At 42.9% G+C, this 20,612-nt stretch overlaps 1 protein-coding gene across 1 annotated transcript in view; it reads right to left on the reverse strand.

Annotated features, from left to right (window-relative positions):
• LOC120825454 (zeta-sarcoglycan) overlaps window positions 1-20,612 on the reverse strand; it is a 258,783-nt gene that overhangs the window by 9,668 nt on the left and 228,503 nt on the right. Inside the window, exon 7 of the mRNA XM_040187064.2 lies at window positions 10,202-10,325. Coding sequence (XP_040042998.2) covers window positions 10,202-10,325 — 124 coding nt within the window. The remainder of the gene's footprint in view (window positions 1-10,201; window positions 10,326-20,612) is intronic.

A 20,612-nucleotide genomic window follows, 5' to 3' on the forward strand; every position in this document is an offset into this window, starting at 1 on the left:
ACGTGACAGATGCACATTTAAGTTTATTTGCGGTTATGTCTTTTATTTTTACAACCAACACTTGCTCCCACACATACAACACATCCCTACACTTGCTTTACACCACTGATACTGCCGTTCACACCTCATCGTTGGTTTTGTTGTTTAAAGTTGTGTTTGAGGCACAATAAACTTATGTTTGGCACCGTTGCTCGTGGCATGGTCTCCCCTCTTTTGTTGCGGCCTTGAGTCAGCCGTAACAGTAATAACCTCAGCAGACATCGGTATCCCCGTTATTCCTGTTCCTCATTTCAGAAATGAGGAACAGGGAAGTGAAAATGTGTGTGGAAAAATAGCCATGAGTGCAGAAAGACAGAGGGAGAAGATGAAAGATGTCACATCAGAAGAAGTTGGCCACAAAGAGAGTGAGATGAGATGGAAGGAACCAAATTATTATAACTAATGATTTCACATTTACTGATGGGGCTCATCTTCATCCGTATAAACAACACGCACAACACTATATAGAACAAACACACACAGTATATATAGATAACTTAAAGATGGTGTCATACTTAATTGCCCCCGAGTGTTATTGAGTATCCAGACCTCGTTCAATTCCCATTTCCTGTCCTTCAGTGTATTAAGTGTATGAGTTGTAAGACATTAAGTAAATTAATTCGTTCGAATTGAGTAATCAAGTTTTGATGATCAAGAAAAGGGCGCTGGATTAAAGATGCGCTAATCTTGTCTAAAATGATTCACTAAATATGCTCCCTAGATGGGTAACGTAACCAAGCAGATCACGCAGGATTGAAACCACCTAACCTCTCCTTAGGGAAATTAATCCTATTCACAGCTTATTTTGTCCTAAAAGGCACATCACCGTGTTTGATTATAAGCACAACAGCCTAATTGGTACAATTACCAATGACAATACGACCCATATTGGGAAATTCTTTTTTGTATATGCTGTAACCTTTTCTTATTATAATTAATGATTCCCCCCAGACAACAAAAAACATGTAAAGATAACCCTTTAGTTCTAAAGGCGATAATTAGAATGATCCTGGAGAAGTCCTCTAACAACTGTAAATGCCACAAACCTCATGCGCTCCGCATGCAATCACCAATGTCTGTTTCCTTGCATTACATCACATGTTTTGGTTACAGGCACCAAACAGCATAAGACGCCACGCAGACTGTCTGCTACCCGTGCACACCGGTGCTCATTAGCAGGCACCTACCTCAATGCATTGTTATGGTAAAGTGCCACTCTGTGTTCATGTGTAGGAACTGCATGTCCCAATTCACCCAGTGTTTCCCTCAAGATAAACAAAACCACCAAAACTTGCATTATGCCTCCAACAGGTTTTGTTTTAATTCTGAGATTATTGAAAAGAAAAGACTGGCATTTTACTGTGTGTAGTTTCATAAACCTGCCAAGCCCATTTGCTTTGATAAGAACATATCTTACATGTGTGTGCTTGTATCCCAATGTGCTGGTCAAAAGGAAAATACCACTACCTATTTCTTGAAGTCAAGGTAAAAGCTGCCAGGGTTCGTAACCTTACACGGAATAGGACTCAGTCGCCGTTGTCAACATGACCCTAATCTCATTCGAACGGTCTTCTTGCCATAACACTGAAAACCTATAATGAACATAGGCAGGGAGCATGAAGACAGATGGGTGCATACTTATGTGAGGAAAGGCCAATGAAATGACTTCTTCTGTAACATCAGTTACATCCCAAAAACAAACTGAGGGGAACAGAGACAGAAAGGAGGGAGGGAAAGAAATGCACTAAAGATGGAGGAAGAGGATAGAGAGTAGGGATTGTCGGAGAGACACACAGGGAGGCAGGAAGAGGATGCTTAACATGAGATTGGAGGAAGGAGAAGGCAATAGGAAGGAGAAATGAGGCACACCCAGATAGAAGGGAGCTGAGAGGTGAGAGGAAGGCGGTTAGAGGGAGATGCAAGGAGGCTAGGCCAGGCCAGTCAAGGAGACATGTTGGAGGGAAAGTAGAGGAGGGGAAAGTCATTTGCTGTAGCTTTAGGTCAGATTAGCACTGACATTTATCCCAAAAGGAAAGTGTCAGTAAGTATGAGGTCGGCCTGTTGTAGGCAGGTTCATGTGACGGGTTAGTCCGCCTGTAAGGACATGCGGCAGTGACAATGTAATATGATGATGTTATTTTCATTGGGTGCATTGTTCTACACATATTCCACAACGAGCACGTGTCTGTAGGGTTACACTGATTATTTGAATATCCTCTTATTTACTTCAAGTGTCTGAACAATACAAAGAAAGGAGCCTGCTCTATTTACACTTTTATGTCACGTCTTTCAAAAATCCACTATGGCGCGACCAGCCCGGAGCAAAATACGTGAGGCAGGCACGTTCAAATTGAGCTTCATTAAATCATTAGCAGCAGTCACACAGATGAATCTGGACTGTTAAGAAGGTGTATTTTATCAGCCTTGACTACACGCATTAATTGCTGCTCAAAGTCAAAACAAGTAATTATTGAGTCAGTGAAATAAATAATAACGTTCATTCTGGGGCAAACAGACCGTTTTTCACTTAATAAGAAAAGACGGAGATATCTTTCTTATAGGATTTCAATTCTTATATTGTATGAGTTTTTCAACCTGGAATGATATGTTTGAACAGATAGTGTGAAAGCCACACAGGCCTTTTGCAGAATAGCCTCTTTGGCCACGAAAATGGCACACCCATGATAAAAGGTATAATAACTTATTTGTCCATTTGTACAATTTATTGTTGTGGGGGTAAAGGGGAACCCCTGCAAGGGGTATAATGTGTGACAATCATGTTATTGTTGAAAAAATATATCAATATTATAGTACTAGTTTGGGCCCCAATTGGGATCTGCTAGTCTCCAAAGGTTAAAAAAAAAACATGCATTCACCGTATATTCAGGAAATGATACATGCAATGTTCAAAATCATTACAGCACCGTATCATAAAAAAACAATACAAGCTCTGGCCTCACAAATGATCATAGCGTTTAAATCTCAATGCCATCGTCCCAAAACACGCCACATAGGGCATTGGAGGTGCTCATATTCCTGCTTACACATATCTTTAGACGTGTCTGTGCCTTTGTCCCTCATGCATTTGCATCCACTAAACGTCTGAGTGGCTGAATACAGCGTGTGTGTGTGTGTGTGTGTCAGAGCTCATCTCTCTCCGACATCGGTTTAGTGAGCACGCGGGCGGCAAGGAGATGGAAAACATGCGGAAACGCAGATTACGGAGGGTGAAAACATTTTTCATGGATGATTTCCTCTGGCACAGCTGAGGAACAAAACGGGTCGAAGGCCGCCAGAGATGTGAAGGAAAGCAGCGGGGAAAGGACCCGTTTTTCCTGGAACGAAAGCGTGTGGGAGGAGGGAATAAGACACATGAGGAGACACGAGGGTTCAATGAGGGTTGTGGGGGTCGATGAGAAAGGAGAGGGAATGTGTTCAGAAGGAGACTGAGAGGGATTTTTTTTCATATTAGTAACAACTAACCACAAAACACCAAAATCGTTGTTGTCGTTCCCAAACCACTCGTGTATAAGTTGCACAGCAGCATTGCATGTCTGCTTAAGCTGCAGCCATATATCATCGTACGATGATATTGAATGGGCCGCATTCTGAACACACATTGTTTGTTGGTGCACTGATTTAAGTCACTTGTGTTATTGTTTCAATCTTGTTTGGAAGAAGTAGCCAACAATGGACGCCAATGGAAATCATCCACATACACACACACACACAGCACAAAGCTGGCGGTACCCTCACGCAGGATATGTCTCCAATTGCCACACTCCTCCCATCAAAACTTTGCAGACTCAAGGATTTCAGTGGTTTAACATCTACTGACCTGGAACCAATGCGGACTAGAAAGTGTTTGACTGAGCGGGCGGAGGAGTGGAGGAAGAGAGGTGTGACAGACATTGAAAGGACAATAACAGTACAATTTCACTGGCACAAACACACAAGTTCTTTGTCTCTCTTGTTCCGCCTGCACTCACACGTGGAAAACGCACACGCGGGCGCTCCAACAACACAAATAGGTGGGAGGTTGTGAAGCTGTCTGCGCATTACACAGACCATTAGGCCTGTGGGATGGACAGCTGTTGGAACAGCCGCTGACGATGGACTAAATGACCGAGGCTGGAGACGGACTGAGGGTGCAGTGACCCAGATGTAGCAGGGACATAAAGCGCCATCGCCCCGCTAAACTGTTGCACACACGCTCAAACAAACGTACACACAACTGCAGACAGATGCGTACACAGAAACACACACAGGCGGAGAAGCATGTGCCGTGATATTGGGTAACTCAGAAAAAGGAGAGAAAAACATAAAACTCCCACATACAATGAAAGACTAAAGGAGTTACATCAGAGTGAAGGATAACACACACACACACACAGAAACACACAAACACATCTATGAAGATTGCCTGGGGCAGTGTGAAGTGGCTGATGAATTTTCCAATGCTAATCACACTTTTTAAAAAACATCCACTTCACGCAGCTATTGGCAGGTGTCTGTTGATCTTTTATCCATCTCTCATGAACACACACACACACAGTAACATCAGACTCTCACTGGAGGGGAGTTAGAAACAAGTTTTGGATGTAAACAGAAAGACTCCAGAGACAGAAGAGGGGACAGCTGTGCTGGTGTGCCAGGAGTGTGTGTGTGTACACATTTATTTATTATTTACATTAGATTATTCTTGTGCGTCTTAGTATATCGCACTTCTTTTAGTGGTCATTTAGTGTTTGTTTCTATATATATATATATATATATATATATATATATATATATATAAAGGATGCATAAGGTTGAAAAAAAAAATATATATATATAGCCAGGATTCTAATTCACTCACCATTCAGCATAACCCTGCAGGTAAAACAACAAACAGCAAGAATAAGGAAATAAATCACATTCCCAGTGTACCTGCCCAATAACACCTCCAGGCTACAGCGTCTTAATAATCCCCAGCATTGTGTCAACAAACGTACAACTCCATGGCAACCTAACTTTGTCAAAACTTTCCATAGTTAACTCGATGTCAACCCGCGCTCATACATAGCTTCCAACCTAATGGGTTTTGAAGGATGCAACATTCTACCTTAGAGGGCACATATTATTACCCCCACTCCTTTACACCCATGCATCTGCATGTATTGCTTTTGTAAAACAGGCCTCTTGTTTAACTCCCAGAACCGAGACGGAAACGTAACCAATAAAATCAGCAAATATGCATTTAGGGAGAACACACGTTTTTTTACTGGGGTTGGTTCTGCCAGCAGTAGATTTTGCCACGGGTCCGTCCAAGCTTTTACGTAGAAGTCTCTAGACATGCACTGTCATCAGAACGTGACAAAGTCACGCCTGGCCAACATAAATACTCATCGCGGCCTTCCAATGAAACCAAAAACTTCCCCAGTGGTGCCTCACTGCAGGGCATTTAGTATTTGCCGAGTGTGTCTTATTATCTCTCCCTGGAGAGCATCTCGACAAACTGCAAAACAAAACATTCAAATGTAACCATCTTGCACACTAATTGGTGCTCCAGTTTATCCCACTGCAACAACATTTTCTGCATCACTGCATATGTAGCCTTTCTAAGACTATACGTTTATTGAGCTGGAGACTGTTAGATCCGTAACCGCATGAAAAATATCCTGTTTTGTAATAAGGCTTTAATCCAACAGATACTCAGAGCCAGTTGAAATAAAAGTAAACTTTAGTGACTTTGGTCTGAAGAGTGTACGAATGGTCCGACTAATCTTCTGGCCTTCTACGCCCCAGAACCGTGACTCGTTGTCTGGTAAAATAAATGGCAAGAAAAACGAGGCAACTTCTCCAGCATAAGTGCAGAGACGGAGTGATGCACAAACGCAGCTGACAAGAGCTGTGGGTGTATAAAAGAACATATCATGAGCTGAGTAGAAGAAAGGATACATTGATGAAAGATAAACTCAGACATAATACACAAAGGGATGAGTTGAGTTGAGAGAGGCAGTGAGAGGGTGAACAAACTTGGACAAGATTGAAAGACAACAGAGAGAGAGAAAAGAAGGGAGTTGATCAAAAGGAAAAGCCAGGAGGAGTGCAGGAATCCTGAGAGGATCTGTCAGCTCTCGTTGGCTTTGATTTTAATGGAAGCCAGCGCTCCCCTACCTCTAACCCATTTGGCCCTAATTCCACCGCTGCTTTCCAAACTTTTTAAACTTTAATGGCCCCCTCTTAAGTGCCAGCTGCTGACAACATTGATTTGGCTTTAAGCCTTGCTGTCCTGCACGCCTTTATTTTCTCCTGCAAAATCGACAAACATCTATTTTCTGCCATCCTCCTCCAACTCCTACTCCTCCGATGCTCCTTCTGTCCTGCCTCCATCCGCTCTTCTGTTCGTTTGATGGTGTCAGCGGTAGAGGAAAAGCTTATATGAGAATGTATGAAATGGAACACTTTTTGGATAAGCTGTTATTTTTCGGGGTGTACTGCTCGTACTTATTTTTTCTGCAGTCTGAGACACGGTGCGCTGGTTGATTTAGATGGTTTAAATGCACACTGTTAAATGTTGAAATGGGGGGGGGGTAACCAACTGGCAATGACTCATACACTATAAATCCATCAAAGTAAATACTGTGTATCCTTCTAATTTGGTGTGTAAAAGTTTGTTTTTATTGCTTGGTGATGGTTAACACAGCTCCCTCTTTTAGCTGTTTAAAACAGTCACCTCAAGCCTTAATGGAACATGACAGTTTGATTGTATTAGTTAATCCCATTAATGGTCCCAAACCGACTGCAGCCTTTCTGAACACATTTTTACATTCTGATGAGGCTTCCTGCCACAGCTGTACCTTAAGGATCAAAGGACATCTTTTACTGAATATCTGGCAAACCGCTGCCTTAGTAAGGCTGACAAGGTCAAGTCCTGCACCACAATCTGTGTTAAACCCTGCTGCATGCTACTGCATGCAATCATCATCTGTCAGGGATGGCAGGAATAGAGAGCCAGAGACGCTGAGAGTCTCACGTACTGACGCTTTTGCCGCCAATTGTTGTTGTTTTGCAACGTGCGCATAAAAGCGTGGCGAGGTTTGTTCAAACAAGCCGCACTGAGGTGAAAGCGCAGACTGCCTGTCGCGGAAACTGAAAATGGCGAATTGCGCTATTCCGTGTCATGCATGTGCATTCACGGGAGGGTCAAGGTGAAAGGGGGAGTTCCCAATAAAAAGAAGCCTGGGGGATGTGCCTTTTTTTTTGGCGGTTTTGTAAATACGACGTAAACTGAAGTATTGCGGCGAGCGCTTTCTGCACGTCAGACGTGGCGCTGATCAACGCTACGTTTGCAAATCTACGTACATGGAGGACCAGAGAGAGAAAGAATGGATCACATAAAGAGACTAAAGAATACATGAAAGTGAGAGAGAAAGAAAGAAATGTCAGAAGAGAGATGAAAATGATAATCTCCCTTTTCCTCCCTCTTTCCTTGTAAGTGAAAGCCTCAGTGATGTATAACCCTGACAGTGGGACGTTAATTAGACAGGCCGGGCTACTTAGAGATTGAGAAAAGAGGAACGGGACGAGGAGTCCTAAAGAATAAAAGAAAGGAATTAAACGAGTCAGGAAAGAAAGTACAAAATAGTGATTTATCAAGAAGGGAGGTAATAGGGGACTCAAGATAATGGTGAGGGACACAGGGGAGGAATCAATAAGTGGCAAAGGGCCTTTTTGCCATGACACTGAAATACAGCAATAACAGACACACATGCTGCAGTGCAGAGTCCCGCACGTGACAGACAACAGTCGCTCTCCTTTGCAGTGGCGCCCTTTGCTCTTGGCTCAAGGACACACTCCAACATGTCACTGCTAAGCAGGTGGTTGCATGTCTGTTCTGCATCGGGGGGAGTGCAGACACCAAGAGAACGGGATAGAAACCTGCTCCATCGTAATTTGCCTTTTTAAATGATAGCTTCATTAGCTTATGTTGTTTCAGGGTTACAGTGACCAGGAGTCCCAGCATGCACCTGGTTAGAGGGAGGTCACCGCTCTACTGTATCACGCAGCTTACACGGATAGAACAAACATTTACACCTTCACATGAATGTCTGAGGGAACCGGGGCGACCCGGGGAAACCCACGGCAGAATGATTGACCCAAAATACCAAAAGAGCCTCTCAAATACTTTATGGTTTTGTCCATTTTTAAAATGTTCCCCAGTACAAGTTCTCCCTCAAAGTGATTATTTCCTTTTTCATTACCCATTTGACGGTCTTAAGTTATGTTGTCGAGTTGGAGTTATGCTGACCTCCTTTAACACAGGCGGTCAGGGACATTTTAAAACTCATTTTATGGAATGAGAAAAAAGGTTTTCTGTGAAAACCTTGTTCCACCGTATAAAAACACAGAAATAAAGCCCAGAGGTCAACGTGGAGGTTTTCCTTGGCAAAGCCCTTTATTTTGCTGATAAAAGTACACATCAAAAGGACATTTTCATGCATTCTGCAAACAAAATCTCTTTCCACAAGCGGGTCACTCGGCGTCCCTGGAAACCCTGAGGGTTTGCCAATAACTGGAACGATCTTTATCCTCCCATAAGGCGCTTGTGCAATGCAAACGTTTTTCACTGCTCCAGTAAATAGGACCAATTTTAACTAAGAGTTGGAAACCCGATAATTCCAGTGCGCTCATTGAAAAGAACCCCTTTGGAACAGCTTCGAACCAGGGGGTTTGAAATTTAATAACACTGTGTTTGGTTGACAAAGAGTAAATACAATGTAACAAAACAAGCTAGATATCAGACCGCGCCCGCGTCCCAAAATCAATATCTGCCTTTTCAGGAAGAAAGCAGAGGCCTCGTGTGAGACGAGCCTGCAGATGCGTGAACAGAGACTCACTTGTTGCGGCTGGTGTGTTACAGGCACCACCGTGTGGCGTTCGGAGGACGAGGCATGGGTCCACAATGCTAACACGCCAATCATTATTGATGCACTAGCATGTTGCAGCTGCTCAAGGTGGATCTCATTTTCAGAACTCTATTTGCTTAGTAATGGAAGAGATAATACATTATAAGTTAATTTAACTATTAATTAAAGCTGTCAAATAAATGTTTGATGCAGAGAAAACTCAATCGCTAAGGTAAAAATTCTCCTCCTCCTTTCATACAGTATTGGGACAGGAGCAACTAGAATTGTGTTTAGTATTTAATACAACCACCTAACTGAGTTGGAAGTTTCTGTACTACACACGTCTCTCTAGTGCACCGCATAAAACTGTGAGTGAGAGCCTGGCTGCACATATTAATTATGTATTTGAAAGTTCCACCATCTAGTCTGTCATTCGGTCTTATTATGTTGCCCCCCAGAGTGTGACTTGGTGCGCTTGGTTTATCTCGGACCTCCTGGTGTTCGGCCATATGGATGAAGTTGTGTACTTCTCAAAAGTGAGGCCCCGGGGATGGAAACGAGATCAGGAAATGGGAGGGAGGAAGGAGTGAAAACTATTGTTTTCAGTGACTTGTGTTATTAATGTACACGTCTGACTGTGCATGAGATGGGGGAGCGCGTGTTGTGTGACTGACAATGACAGTGATGGTGACGAACGAAAGGGGGCCATTCTTCTGTTAATTACTGAGCTAATGACACACTACGCTTCAGTGAACATGCAACATGGCAGGCAGATGCATACACACAATAATACCGGCTAAGTGTGCTTCTGCGCTCGCAAAATCTGGCAGGCAGCTAGACAGTGAGATAGCGGACTAAAAATGATATACACAGACCTCCTCCCCCTCACACACACACACACACACAGCAGAAGCAACTGACAGGGAACCTCATCAAACCGGCTTTAATGAAGTCACTTCTCCCAAATAGGAAAGAGGAAGAAAGGAAGGATGAGAGGAGGAGGGCAGAGAAGGAGGACAAGGTCGCCTGGATTGATGGCGCTCATTAGCCTAATAAGGTACATTAATGAAGCGGGCCCAGCACTATAGAGTGCCATAGAGTCTAAAGACACACACACACACACAACTCTGCCTTGTGTTGTCTCTTGTACGTGACCATAGCTGTCTCTCCCACAAGAAAATACCCCCCCCACACACACACACACACCAGACACACTACAACACACTGATCAGCTTACACACAAACACAGCGCCACATGGGAAGACACTCACCTCTCCTTCTGAGGACTGCAAGAGGAGGTCTTTCCTACAGTACGCCGTGAAGTCCCCCACTCCGGCATTGACTTCCACCCCTCTTGGGGCCTCAAGGGTCAGGGTTCGAGTCGGTGACTCCAGCCTGAGGGCCATAAACACACATTAGACACGCTGTGGAACTCCACATGCAAAAAACACATTTTGTATGAAAAGAAGCCTGCTAACTTCTTCTCCTGTGGGAGCATGAAGACCGGATCGATAATGAGCGGACTGAAAATGCGGCTCCCAATCCCCTGGCTGCTCGATCAAAAGCAGCAGAGGGCCACGGTGGTACAGGTTGGGCCCGTACACCGAGGAAACACCAAGACTCCCCGATGCTGCTCCAACGCATACAGCCCTTCAGCTCACTCAAACACGCTCACTTTTTGCAGGATTTATTCATCCTCACATGACTAACCGTTTCCCTGTGGCGGTAGATCTCCACCAGATCTGTGAAGCAACGCCTAACTTTGCCTTTGAGGAAGCCTACAAGAACGAACATGAGCTATCACACGGCACTGTGGCTGAGTGCTCTGGCCACGGTTGGCGTCACTCCGCTTGGAGCGCAAGGGGTCAAAAGCTAAGACTGTGACTCCGAGTTGAAAACAATAGATGATTAAACCGCTTGGTGGGGTCAGATAAGCACAGTGCTTCGCTCAAGGGCACGTTGGCAAGTGAGATTAAAGAGAGAGCTTTGGGCAAAGCAGACAGAATTACAAGTATAACAAATCCAACTACGAAAAAAAGGCTTTGCTTTTTGCCAATTTTCCAGAGAATCGTTGCTCAAGGGTACTTCGGAAAGTTGGTTTCCCAACTGAAGGGATAAAGCATACCAGCCTAAAAAGGGTGGATTACCTGAATTTAGAACGAGCGGCCAGTCTGGGGCCAAACAACGGGGGTATGTGAACGAGGGTTAGCGATGGCACCACCTTGGTAATGTCCTTCACTTTAATAGAGAAAATGCAGATTGAATCATGATTCCGCCTCGTTCTTGGCGTTTCCACTTGTATTTCTTGTAAGTTCCCTCCCTCCCGTTTGCATCGTAATGTCGCTCTGTCTCACACCTCGACCCACCCGCCGGATGGTTGCGTTCCAACCTTGTACTAATGGATAATTCAAACTCACAGTTGAAGCTGTGCGAACATGCTGTTCCTGTGTTTTTCTGTGGTAGGATCGCGTGATCTCAGTCTGCCTCACCAGTAAGCCCAGCACGCTATGACTCAGCACTCCAACCTCATCCCTTATATAATAAAACTGCACTGAGCAGTTCCCACGAGCTGTCCTGGTTCTGCTTCTGGTTCCATGGTGACGCAGCACTATTTTCCTCAGAGGCCCTTTGGTAAATTAAATTGTTTTTTTATTCTGAAGATGCAAAGATTTGCAGACAAAAAATAGCTCGCCCAGACGATGTTTCCTCCTTTTAAATCGACATGCACATAGATATATTTCTATTTCAATATGGCTTCATATCTCCTTTTTTTCAGTCTGTTAACGCGATTGGAAAAACGATTCACCCTGAGAAGCCATTTCATTTTGTGTTGAGTCTTTAAAATTTGTCTTTTGAAAATAAAAACACCAACTGATATCTAAAGGAATTACTTTAATTCCAAATTAGACTTTACTTCCATTACGATGTGCTGAATTTGAGCATATTACTAGTGATGACATAATGACACTTGAGGTTCAACAAATGGCTGAAGGAGAGTTTGCATCAGAATAATCTCTTCTCAGCCTTCTAATTTCCTACCCTTATTTAATGAAAATGGGAGTTTATGGGTCCGCTTCAGACTAAATGGGCACTTTATTTCACTCAGTGTGATGGAAATGACCGTCACAAATCAAACCATTTCCTCAATCAGCATGTCAGAGCCAGCTGTGCTACGTACTGTTGGTTAAAGACAAAGCTACTGTAAGAGAAGTCATGTGGGCGAAGGTTCACCGCCGTGCAGACAAGAGCATCCAAGTGAAATAAGTGCTGGAAGCAGACACTCATTCACATTGGGACTGAAAAAAAAGATTGCGTGTCCCGCAGCAGTCAGAGGAAAAAAAGACAGACGACCAAACAGAGTACATGAGAGGGAAGCTGTACTGGTCATCAGCCGTGATGTGAGGATCTTCGGCTGGTTGGACAGTCGAGGCAATTACAATGACGCTGCTTGGAGGCTGAAACCAGCTCTGATGGGCAGATGCACACATACCGGCCATCACTGTCTACTGTCCCCGTCTCTCAATCTCAGCGTCACAGTCCCTGACGGCTTTTGTCATTGTCCCAACTCACATGTCCTTTTTTTACTTTCTTGACCTACGTTTTACCCTATGTTTTAATTTCCCTGAGCATATCTGCATATCTGATATCAACCGTGCAGTTGTACCCAAAATGTTTATATTGATTTTTTAATTTTGCTTACAAAAAAGGTGAAAGACCTCTGGTTCTGAGATTCTTTCTAATGGAAATAAGGGAGTGAAAACAAGAAGGTGACAGATAAAATGCTGAGGCTTTAAAACGGCAGTGCTGAGAACAAACGGGGAACATCACTGAGACTTTGTCTTACACATGGTGTATGCACTCAGGGAGAAATGTAATGAGCCGGAGGGAAATGCAAGTGTCCGAGAGGGAGATTCTGTAACTTGTATGATAATGTGTCCGGTTCCCGACCGCACGGAGAAATCCATTCTGTCCCCGTCGGTCGAGTTGGCAACAGAAAGCCATGAAAAAAGCTGCTGTGTGATGCATTGAGCAGGACCAGGACGAATGGGTTTCATAATAAAATTGCCATGAACATCGATTAAGAGCTGAAAAATTGGGTTTGCGGTTTCAACTTGATTAACTTTGGATAATTGATGTGTTGGATGATAGTCTGGAGGCCAGTGTTAATGCTGTGTACTTTATTACTGTTCTGTGAATGATGATGTTCCTAATTTACGAATGCGCCCGTAGCTCATGTACTTGAGGTATCAGCATTCTCACAAGGGCCTCAGAACTACGTGTTGAGTTGGCAGTTTAAAGCCAGGAAGTGCAGGGTTCTTTCTTTTTTTGTTGATGCCAACACTCGCAACTAAGACAAGGAACAAGGTAACATTAGCAGTTAAACATCAGTACATTAGCATTATTATTGATATATTCTCAAGGAAGCCTCACAGTGGAAAATGTAAGACTTTTGTCTCGTTAGTACGAAGATAAGTAAGATATGAAAATGCTGGACAGAATTATCTCAACAGCTAATGGATATATTACCATTTCATTTTACACAAAAAGTCATGTTCCTCACTGGAAGAGTTCTGCTAAAACACTAATAACACTGTAAACAATGCACTAGTTATTATTTTTTAAAGAAATTGGGTGGAGACCTCCATCAGTTTGTTCTATACTTCATCCAATACTTGGCTTCTCAATTAGCGTTTAAGACAAAGATAAAACTGCCGCTAAGTGAAAAACGGGGCGTTGGAACCCCGGGGGACTATTTGTCGTCTCACATATAAAAATGTCCGTACCTCCCACATTCATGGCAGCAAAGTGAGGAGCATATTTTTTTTAATATTTTGTAATCATCTATTAAAAGGAAAATGTATGAAGGTGTGTCTTACAGATACAAATGCTTAGTCTCCAGGTGAGAGGTTAACTTTAAAATTAATTATTATCAGAAAGAAATATGTTCTCTTCCACTCTGCTTATAATTCTCACTGTAGAACCCCACTACACCCTCTCCGTTCCGTCATTGATCTGTTTTGACCTTCAGTTGCGACAAGGCCGTTTTATAAAACACCATATTTGTCCAACCTGACAAGATAAGCAGGCAGAAATAGATCAACATGGAATGCTTTTTATCCCAATTCATTTCTAGGGGAAAACAGGGGGGAAAAGGTGAGGCCCAACATATTCTAAATGAAAAACGAAGAGGAGGATTAATTCTTGCATTTAAAAAAATCCTGACATATGCATTTGTGGGAAATAGAAGTAGAGATTAACAATCAAACTTTTCACCTTGTGATTTTATTAAAGCAACGTTCTACTTTATATTTATAGTGTATTGATCATTTCCGTTTTGTCTTTTGGTCTTGCCTGCTGGGAATAAGGTTGGAAAACCTGAACAGAGCTTCTGTGGTTAGTTGGGGCTCAAAAGATAAAGTTGTTCTATTGACAAACACCTGGCCCTGAAGTTGGACCTCATTTCAATATTGTCAACATGAATAACATTTGTTGAGTATGAATTCGTCTAAGGGTTGCTGAAAAAAAAATCCTGGTATTCTATTGACTTCTTATGCAGAACTGCTGTAAACAGCACAAATGTTCGTGATATCTACAATGTCTCCGTGCTGCTCAAACACCCCGGAGAGCAGGAGGGCGAGCCAGCATGCAGGTACCAGGGTCCTGAAAGCAAAGCATCCAAATGCATTTCAGCCATCACTCATTCCGTGTGGTTTTCCTGCTTCATACTAAATCAGTCCTTTATCAAGTAAGTTTATATTCTTCTTACCTCTAAGCATCCGTGTCGCATTGTGTCGGAACCTTGTCCTCTTACTACGGGAGTTCCGCAGGGTTCCGTCCTGGGTCCCCTTCTCTTCTCGCTCTACACCAACTCTCTCGGCGCGGTCATTCGCTCGCATGGCTTCTCCTACCACAGCTATGCCAATGACACACAACTAATTCTCTCCTTCCCTCCCTCGGACACCCAGGTGGCGGCACGGATCTCTGCCTGTCTGACTGACATCTCTCAGTGGATGTCCACCCACCACATGAAAATCAACCCCGACAAGACTGAACTACTTCTCTTCCCAGGAAAAGACTTTCCGACCCAGGACTTGACTGTCAACTTTGGCAACTCCGTATTAACGCCCACTTTAACCGCCAGGAACCTCGGCGTCACAATCGACAGCCAACTCTCCCTGACTCCCAACATTACTGCGACAACACGATCCTGTAGATACACTATCTACAACATCAGGAGAATACGTCCTCTTCTCACTCAGAAGGCAGCCCAGGTACTGATTCAGGATCTTGTCATCGCACGCCTGGACTACTGCAACTCGCTCCTGGCAGGTCTCCCTGAGTTTGTACCCTATGGTTGAATGCACTTATTGGAAGTCGCTTGGGATAAAAGCGTCAGCTAAATGACATGTAATGTAATCCGCATTTTTCACATTCAGTTTCTTGAAGTGAATTCTTGAAGTAATTCTTCAAATATGTAATTTTTAGAATCTAATGATCTTGTGTACAATCATTGCCTACATGTGAACGGACACATTTACTGGTTGCTGTTATTTGGTGCAAATGGGAAGTGCAAAAATGTTAAAATCTGGGCTTTTTACTGTGATTTATATTTCCCAGAAGACTTGGCTGACATTCATCCTGCCCTTTTCCTCTTCAGAACCATTGAAAGCCAGACCACCTTATCACCACCTTGCCATTTGGGACGCAAACCTTTAACCTTTTCACGCTAAATGCACAGTCACCTGCTTCAGTGCCTCCAGTGCCACAGCCAACCTCATCCATGAGCTCTTTGAAAACTTTAAAATTGTGGCCTGGGTGATGCCGGGAAGTAAGGAAAAGCACCAAACGTTGCCCGTTAGAGTCAAATCAAAGAAATGCAGCAAGAAAGCATCTGGGTAAGGGGGTTAGTGGGTGGCAGGATGGGGGTTAGTGGCGTGTTGAAATCACCCAGTGAATCCTGCAGGTGTTAAAAATGGAACAAATTAAAGAAAAGTTTGAAAAGAGAAAGCCTTGGGGTGTTTTAAAAAGTCCCTACGGAGTTACTGAGGTGGGACAGGAGAGAGTCAAGGTACATTAGAGGTTTGCCTTCCTGGAGAGAATGTGTGTATTGGTGTGTGCTGGAAAGAGACAGAAGTTCGGTGATGAAAATGAAGTTATGACCATCGAAGAGTAAATGTTGTACCTCTGCAACTCTGCTTTGTAAAATATCCATCAAATATCCATTCAGACAGGAAGTCCGTTCGTGTGTGCGTGCGCGCTTGTTGTACATCGGGGTTTAACACGGGATATTAAAAAAATAGTAGTAAGAGTAGCTTTAGTATGTCAAGCGACAGCTACTTTATTGCACACTTCAACACTTTTACACAACGCACTGCTTGACAAATCCCATAGTTACTCCAAAACGACTTTCAGATGCTCTCCTCCTCGCTGTGAAATGTAGCTGAGGAAATGGCTAATGGCAGAGTGCGTAAAGCGAAAAAATGTCAAGCAATTTCATGCCTTTATGCATCCACTGGGGCGCCGGACTGATAATTTAATCAGTAGCAAAAGACTAGCTTGAGCACTCTGCAACTGCAGCCGTTTCGTCCTTTGTTAACAGACTTGTTATTTCAAGGAACGAGAGGAACAGATGTGAAAGTTGAAGATAAGGTGAATACATTTATCCGCCCAGCATATCGTGGTACAAAATGACAAAGTAATTTGCCCCATGAGGAAAAGAGTCATAATACTGAATAGTTCAACATAAATACACATGGCTGCTTGTTCCCTCCAAACAGGGGAAAAGATAAATTATGCAAAAAAAATAAATAAAAAGAATACAGGCAACTTGAGAAAAGTGTGTGTGTACTTGATTTGCTCCCAAATCTAAATAGGAGGAGGTCAGGAAAACAATCTCAGCTTTGCTTCATTAGGATTGTCTCAGTATTCCAGAAAGCTGCCTGACAGAAAAACACATCCGAGTGGAGAAACATTAGAGCTTCCCAACAAAAGACAATAAAAAGACTACAGTGCATTTAGTGTGTGCGCTGTTTTCACCCATCTGCAGCACACGCCTTCCTGAATGCAACATTGCTTTTTTAATGATGTGATAAAGGAGAATGCAATCGTTAGAAAGCTGAAAAATATGACCTTTTGTTGAGTAGGAAGTCAGATGGGAAGATGATTTTTTGGTGGAAACAATAAACTCAAAAGCCCGCTTTTGAACAAGTTCCTTTTTCTTGCCGTGGCGATCAATCACGTCAGCAGACTTGAGGCTCAGCGTGACACTGGGAAGACACATCTTCTTAAGAGGCAGCATCCTGCAGCATGAATGACATCTGCGGCCACTGCATTGTGATCCTTGTGATATAATATGCCTTGCAAACAGTGCAATCTTGTATTGTTCTAAAGATCCGACGAAACATTAATATTCCCTGTGGAGAAAATGGGTATTTGCAGCAGCACAAAGGATAAGAGAATAATTTAACAAATAGAGAGGACTATGATTTGTAAGTAATTGGTAGAGCAGAACATGCTGGGACTGACACAAAGGATGCAAAATTAGACGATACTGTCCTTACACAGGGATTTATAATTTCAGTTTATAAGCAAGTGTGCAACTATAGCAGTTGCCATCATTGAGAATACCGACAAAACAATATATGTTGGGAAATTAGATTGTGATTGTCTCTCAGCTCCCATGAAAAATCGATGAAAGGGGCCGAGCCTCACTGTTTGACTTTAATGTCAACTGATCATCTGAAAATGAGCATCTCACAAAGTGAAAAAGAAAATACATTATAAGACATACAATCGGAAACCTAAACTAAAGATACATTGAGTGATTGTACTGTATTTTCTATTCTATAATCCAGTTTACGGTCTTTCAATTTCCCATATTGATATTCACTTTATAACCAAACCTTAGAGAGATTGTTCTATACCAGGCAACTGATTAATTAATTAGGGTCTTTTAATAAATCAAACTGGAACTCATCTTTTAGCCGGTTAAAATTAAACATGTAAAAATCAATCATTTTGGGGAGTTTTAATCAAACTTTATCAAAGAAAGATATGTGTGATAGATGAACAAATTACTACTTGAGAAACCGGAGGAAACCCTATTAGTAAAACAAGCATCTTAGATTTGTGTAATGACCATGCAGTGCAGAGGGAGGCGTCTGCATCCGTGCCTGAGGGGAGGGTTGGCGTCAGGTTTAGTAAGCTCCATAGAACGGATTTCTGCAACAGGGAAATGCATAAAAGGCAGCCAGTGAAAGAGAGGACATGTGGAGAGAAGCACATTCTCCCTGGAAGAGTAGACGCCGGTAAGTTGTCCAGCAGCTCTGCAGAAGATAGGAGCGAGCGAGCTACCTTTTCTGTTTCTGGGAGTTCAGTGGAATAAACATGCTCTATTTTACAGATTGCTTGTTTGACTGCCACTAACTGTTGTGCCCTTAAAATCGGTACAATGGTGGATAATGCGGGCATGAGGACACTAGTCCTCTACTAGTTCCCCATCTTAATGTCATCAGAAGACGATTTAAAATTAAAACAAACCCTTTTGAACAAAGACTTGCAGGTTCGTATGTGGGAGATGCCCCAGCCAATCCATAAAGAGAACAGCTTACCATCGCGGGGCACATTTACCCCGATGCTTGTCCCATGCACCATCCCCCAAACGGTAACAATTTGGTATTAATGTAAGACATTTTAGTCTAGACCTGTCAAGAGTGCAATTCAACTATTGGCACAACAAGTCAGGAGCTTGTCTGGGATCCCTAACTCTGATCTTTTTTTAAATTCAATTTCAGCACAAGTTTATTCTCTGTGCAGTTGGTGAGGGGACTCCAAATCGTCAAGACCCAAGGAGTCAAACGGTGAGAAAACTCATAAAATCGACTCAGCGGGTGAAAGAAGCACCTTGTGTGATCGTGAGGGGAGATTGTGTGATGCAGCATCTATTGAAAAAGGTTACAGTGGCTCATTGATGAAAGAAATGATGAATGTCAAGTCTAACGGAGATCTCTGGGTAAGAGAGTTAACAAGAACATTTGAGAATTGACTTAATTGGATGTCTAAATAGAATTGGGATATTCTGAGAATGGTAGTCTTTTGTGTAGGTGAAATAGAAAAGCTGGATAAATTACAAAACGTATGTGAAAAGGAAAAGTAAAGCGTAAATTCAATGACACATTCACAGCATGAGGTCACAGATGCACATCAGAGAATCAAAAGTGAGCTCAGAAAGAATAGTTTGCCTCAAAGAGGAACACACCACCTTTGCTCCACCTTCATATCACCAGCATCCCCCTCCAAATAAGATGTGCTCATTCAGGCCCACGTCCTCGAGAACAAGATCCGAAAGAAATGGGAGAACATTCACTCCTTTGCTGTTGTACAATGCAGTCGGGACGAGAAGGGAACGCGCTGACACAGCGTGTCAACGATCAAATAATCTGATCAACAAAAAGACTCCTGTGAACCTTTTTGACATAACTACACTTTGTCCCGGAAAATGGAACCGTCCTGGGTCACCAATTGTAGCAGCAGTAAAACAGAGGTCCAAAAAGAGAGAACTAAACAAAAAAGTGGTCATTTCTGAGGATTATGCATGTTCATGGACTCAGACCAACTGACAGCGCAATCACACAATTACAACAAACTATGAATACTACACCTAGACTCTGATTTTTCGGATTCTAACCAGAATGTTGTGCTCAATCCACTCTCTCTCACACACACACACACACACACACACACACACACACACACACACACACACACACACACACACACACACACACACACACACACACACACACACACACACACACACAGGTTAAAGGTTAAGGCAGCACTTCCACAGCCATCAAAGGGGGCAGCTGCATAACCTCGAACCCGATCTAAACGAAGGTTCAAGGGTCCTGCTCGGCCCACAGAGGACTGTCGTGCGCTCTACGATCAAAATATACTTTATAGTGCCAATAGCTGCTGCCGGGAGAGAAAGGAGACATTTTGAATAAGCAACGGCGAAGAGCTATCTTTTGTCTCAACATGTTGGTTGATGAGATCGAGGGGTCAAAACCTGATAACAGACCCCTGATTTCTTTGGGTACATAAGTTGTTTCTCCACTGATCATAATCTGTATTCATACACTGATGCACGTCTCAAACTAACGCTTCTCCTGTGTACCGAGATCACAGCACTGAAAGTGGAACATTGTTCTTAGAGATATTTCTGGTCAGACTAAAGTTCCAGTTGTACAGGAAATGTTTCAGGGGAGGAGGAAGAAAGGAAGTGAACCAAAAAAAAGGTAGTGATACAAAGATAGATAATGGAGGGTAGTTCACGCCCTCTCCCTAGAGGACAGAGAGAAACGGTTGGAGGAACAACGACGTGATAGACAAATGGACTGGGAGAAAAGGTGTGTGATCAGAGTACCTGAGCAGAGACAAATATCAGGAACTGATGAACTCTTCAGCTCAAAATGCTTTTTCACAAAGTAATTCAAAAGGTTATACATAAACCCAACTGAATTTGGGTGGCTACTTTAATCAATAATACTAACTGTTGTAATAGTACCAGATATTAAAATATATGAGAACAGTTCCTCTACTGCCATTACTCAACATCTGGTATTGTTTTATTGTGTGGCTGAGGCAAAAGCTCTTTAATGGTGGAACGTAAGCTAGAGACGT

This window comes from Gasterosteus aculeatus, chromosome 9 (assembly GCF_964276395.1).
Source record: "Gasterosteus aculeatus chromosome 9, fGasAcu3.hap1.1, whole genome shotgun sequence".
NCBI lineage: Eukaryota > Metazoa > Chordata > Actinopteri > Perciformes > Gasterosteidae > Gasterosteus > Gasterosteus aculeatus.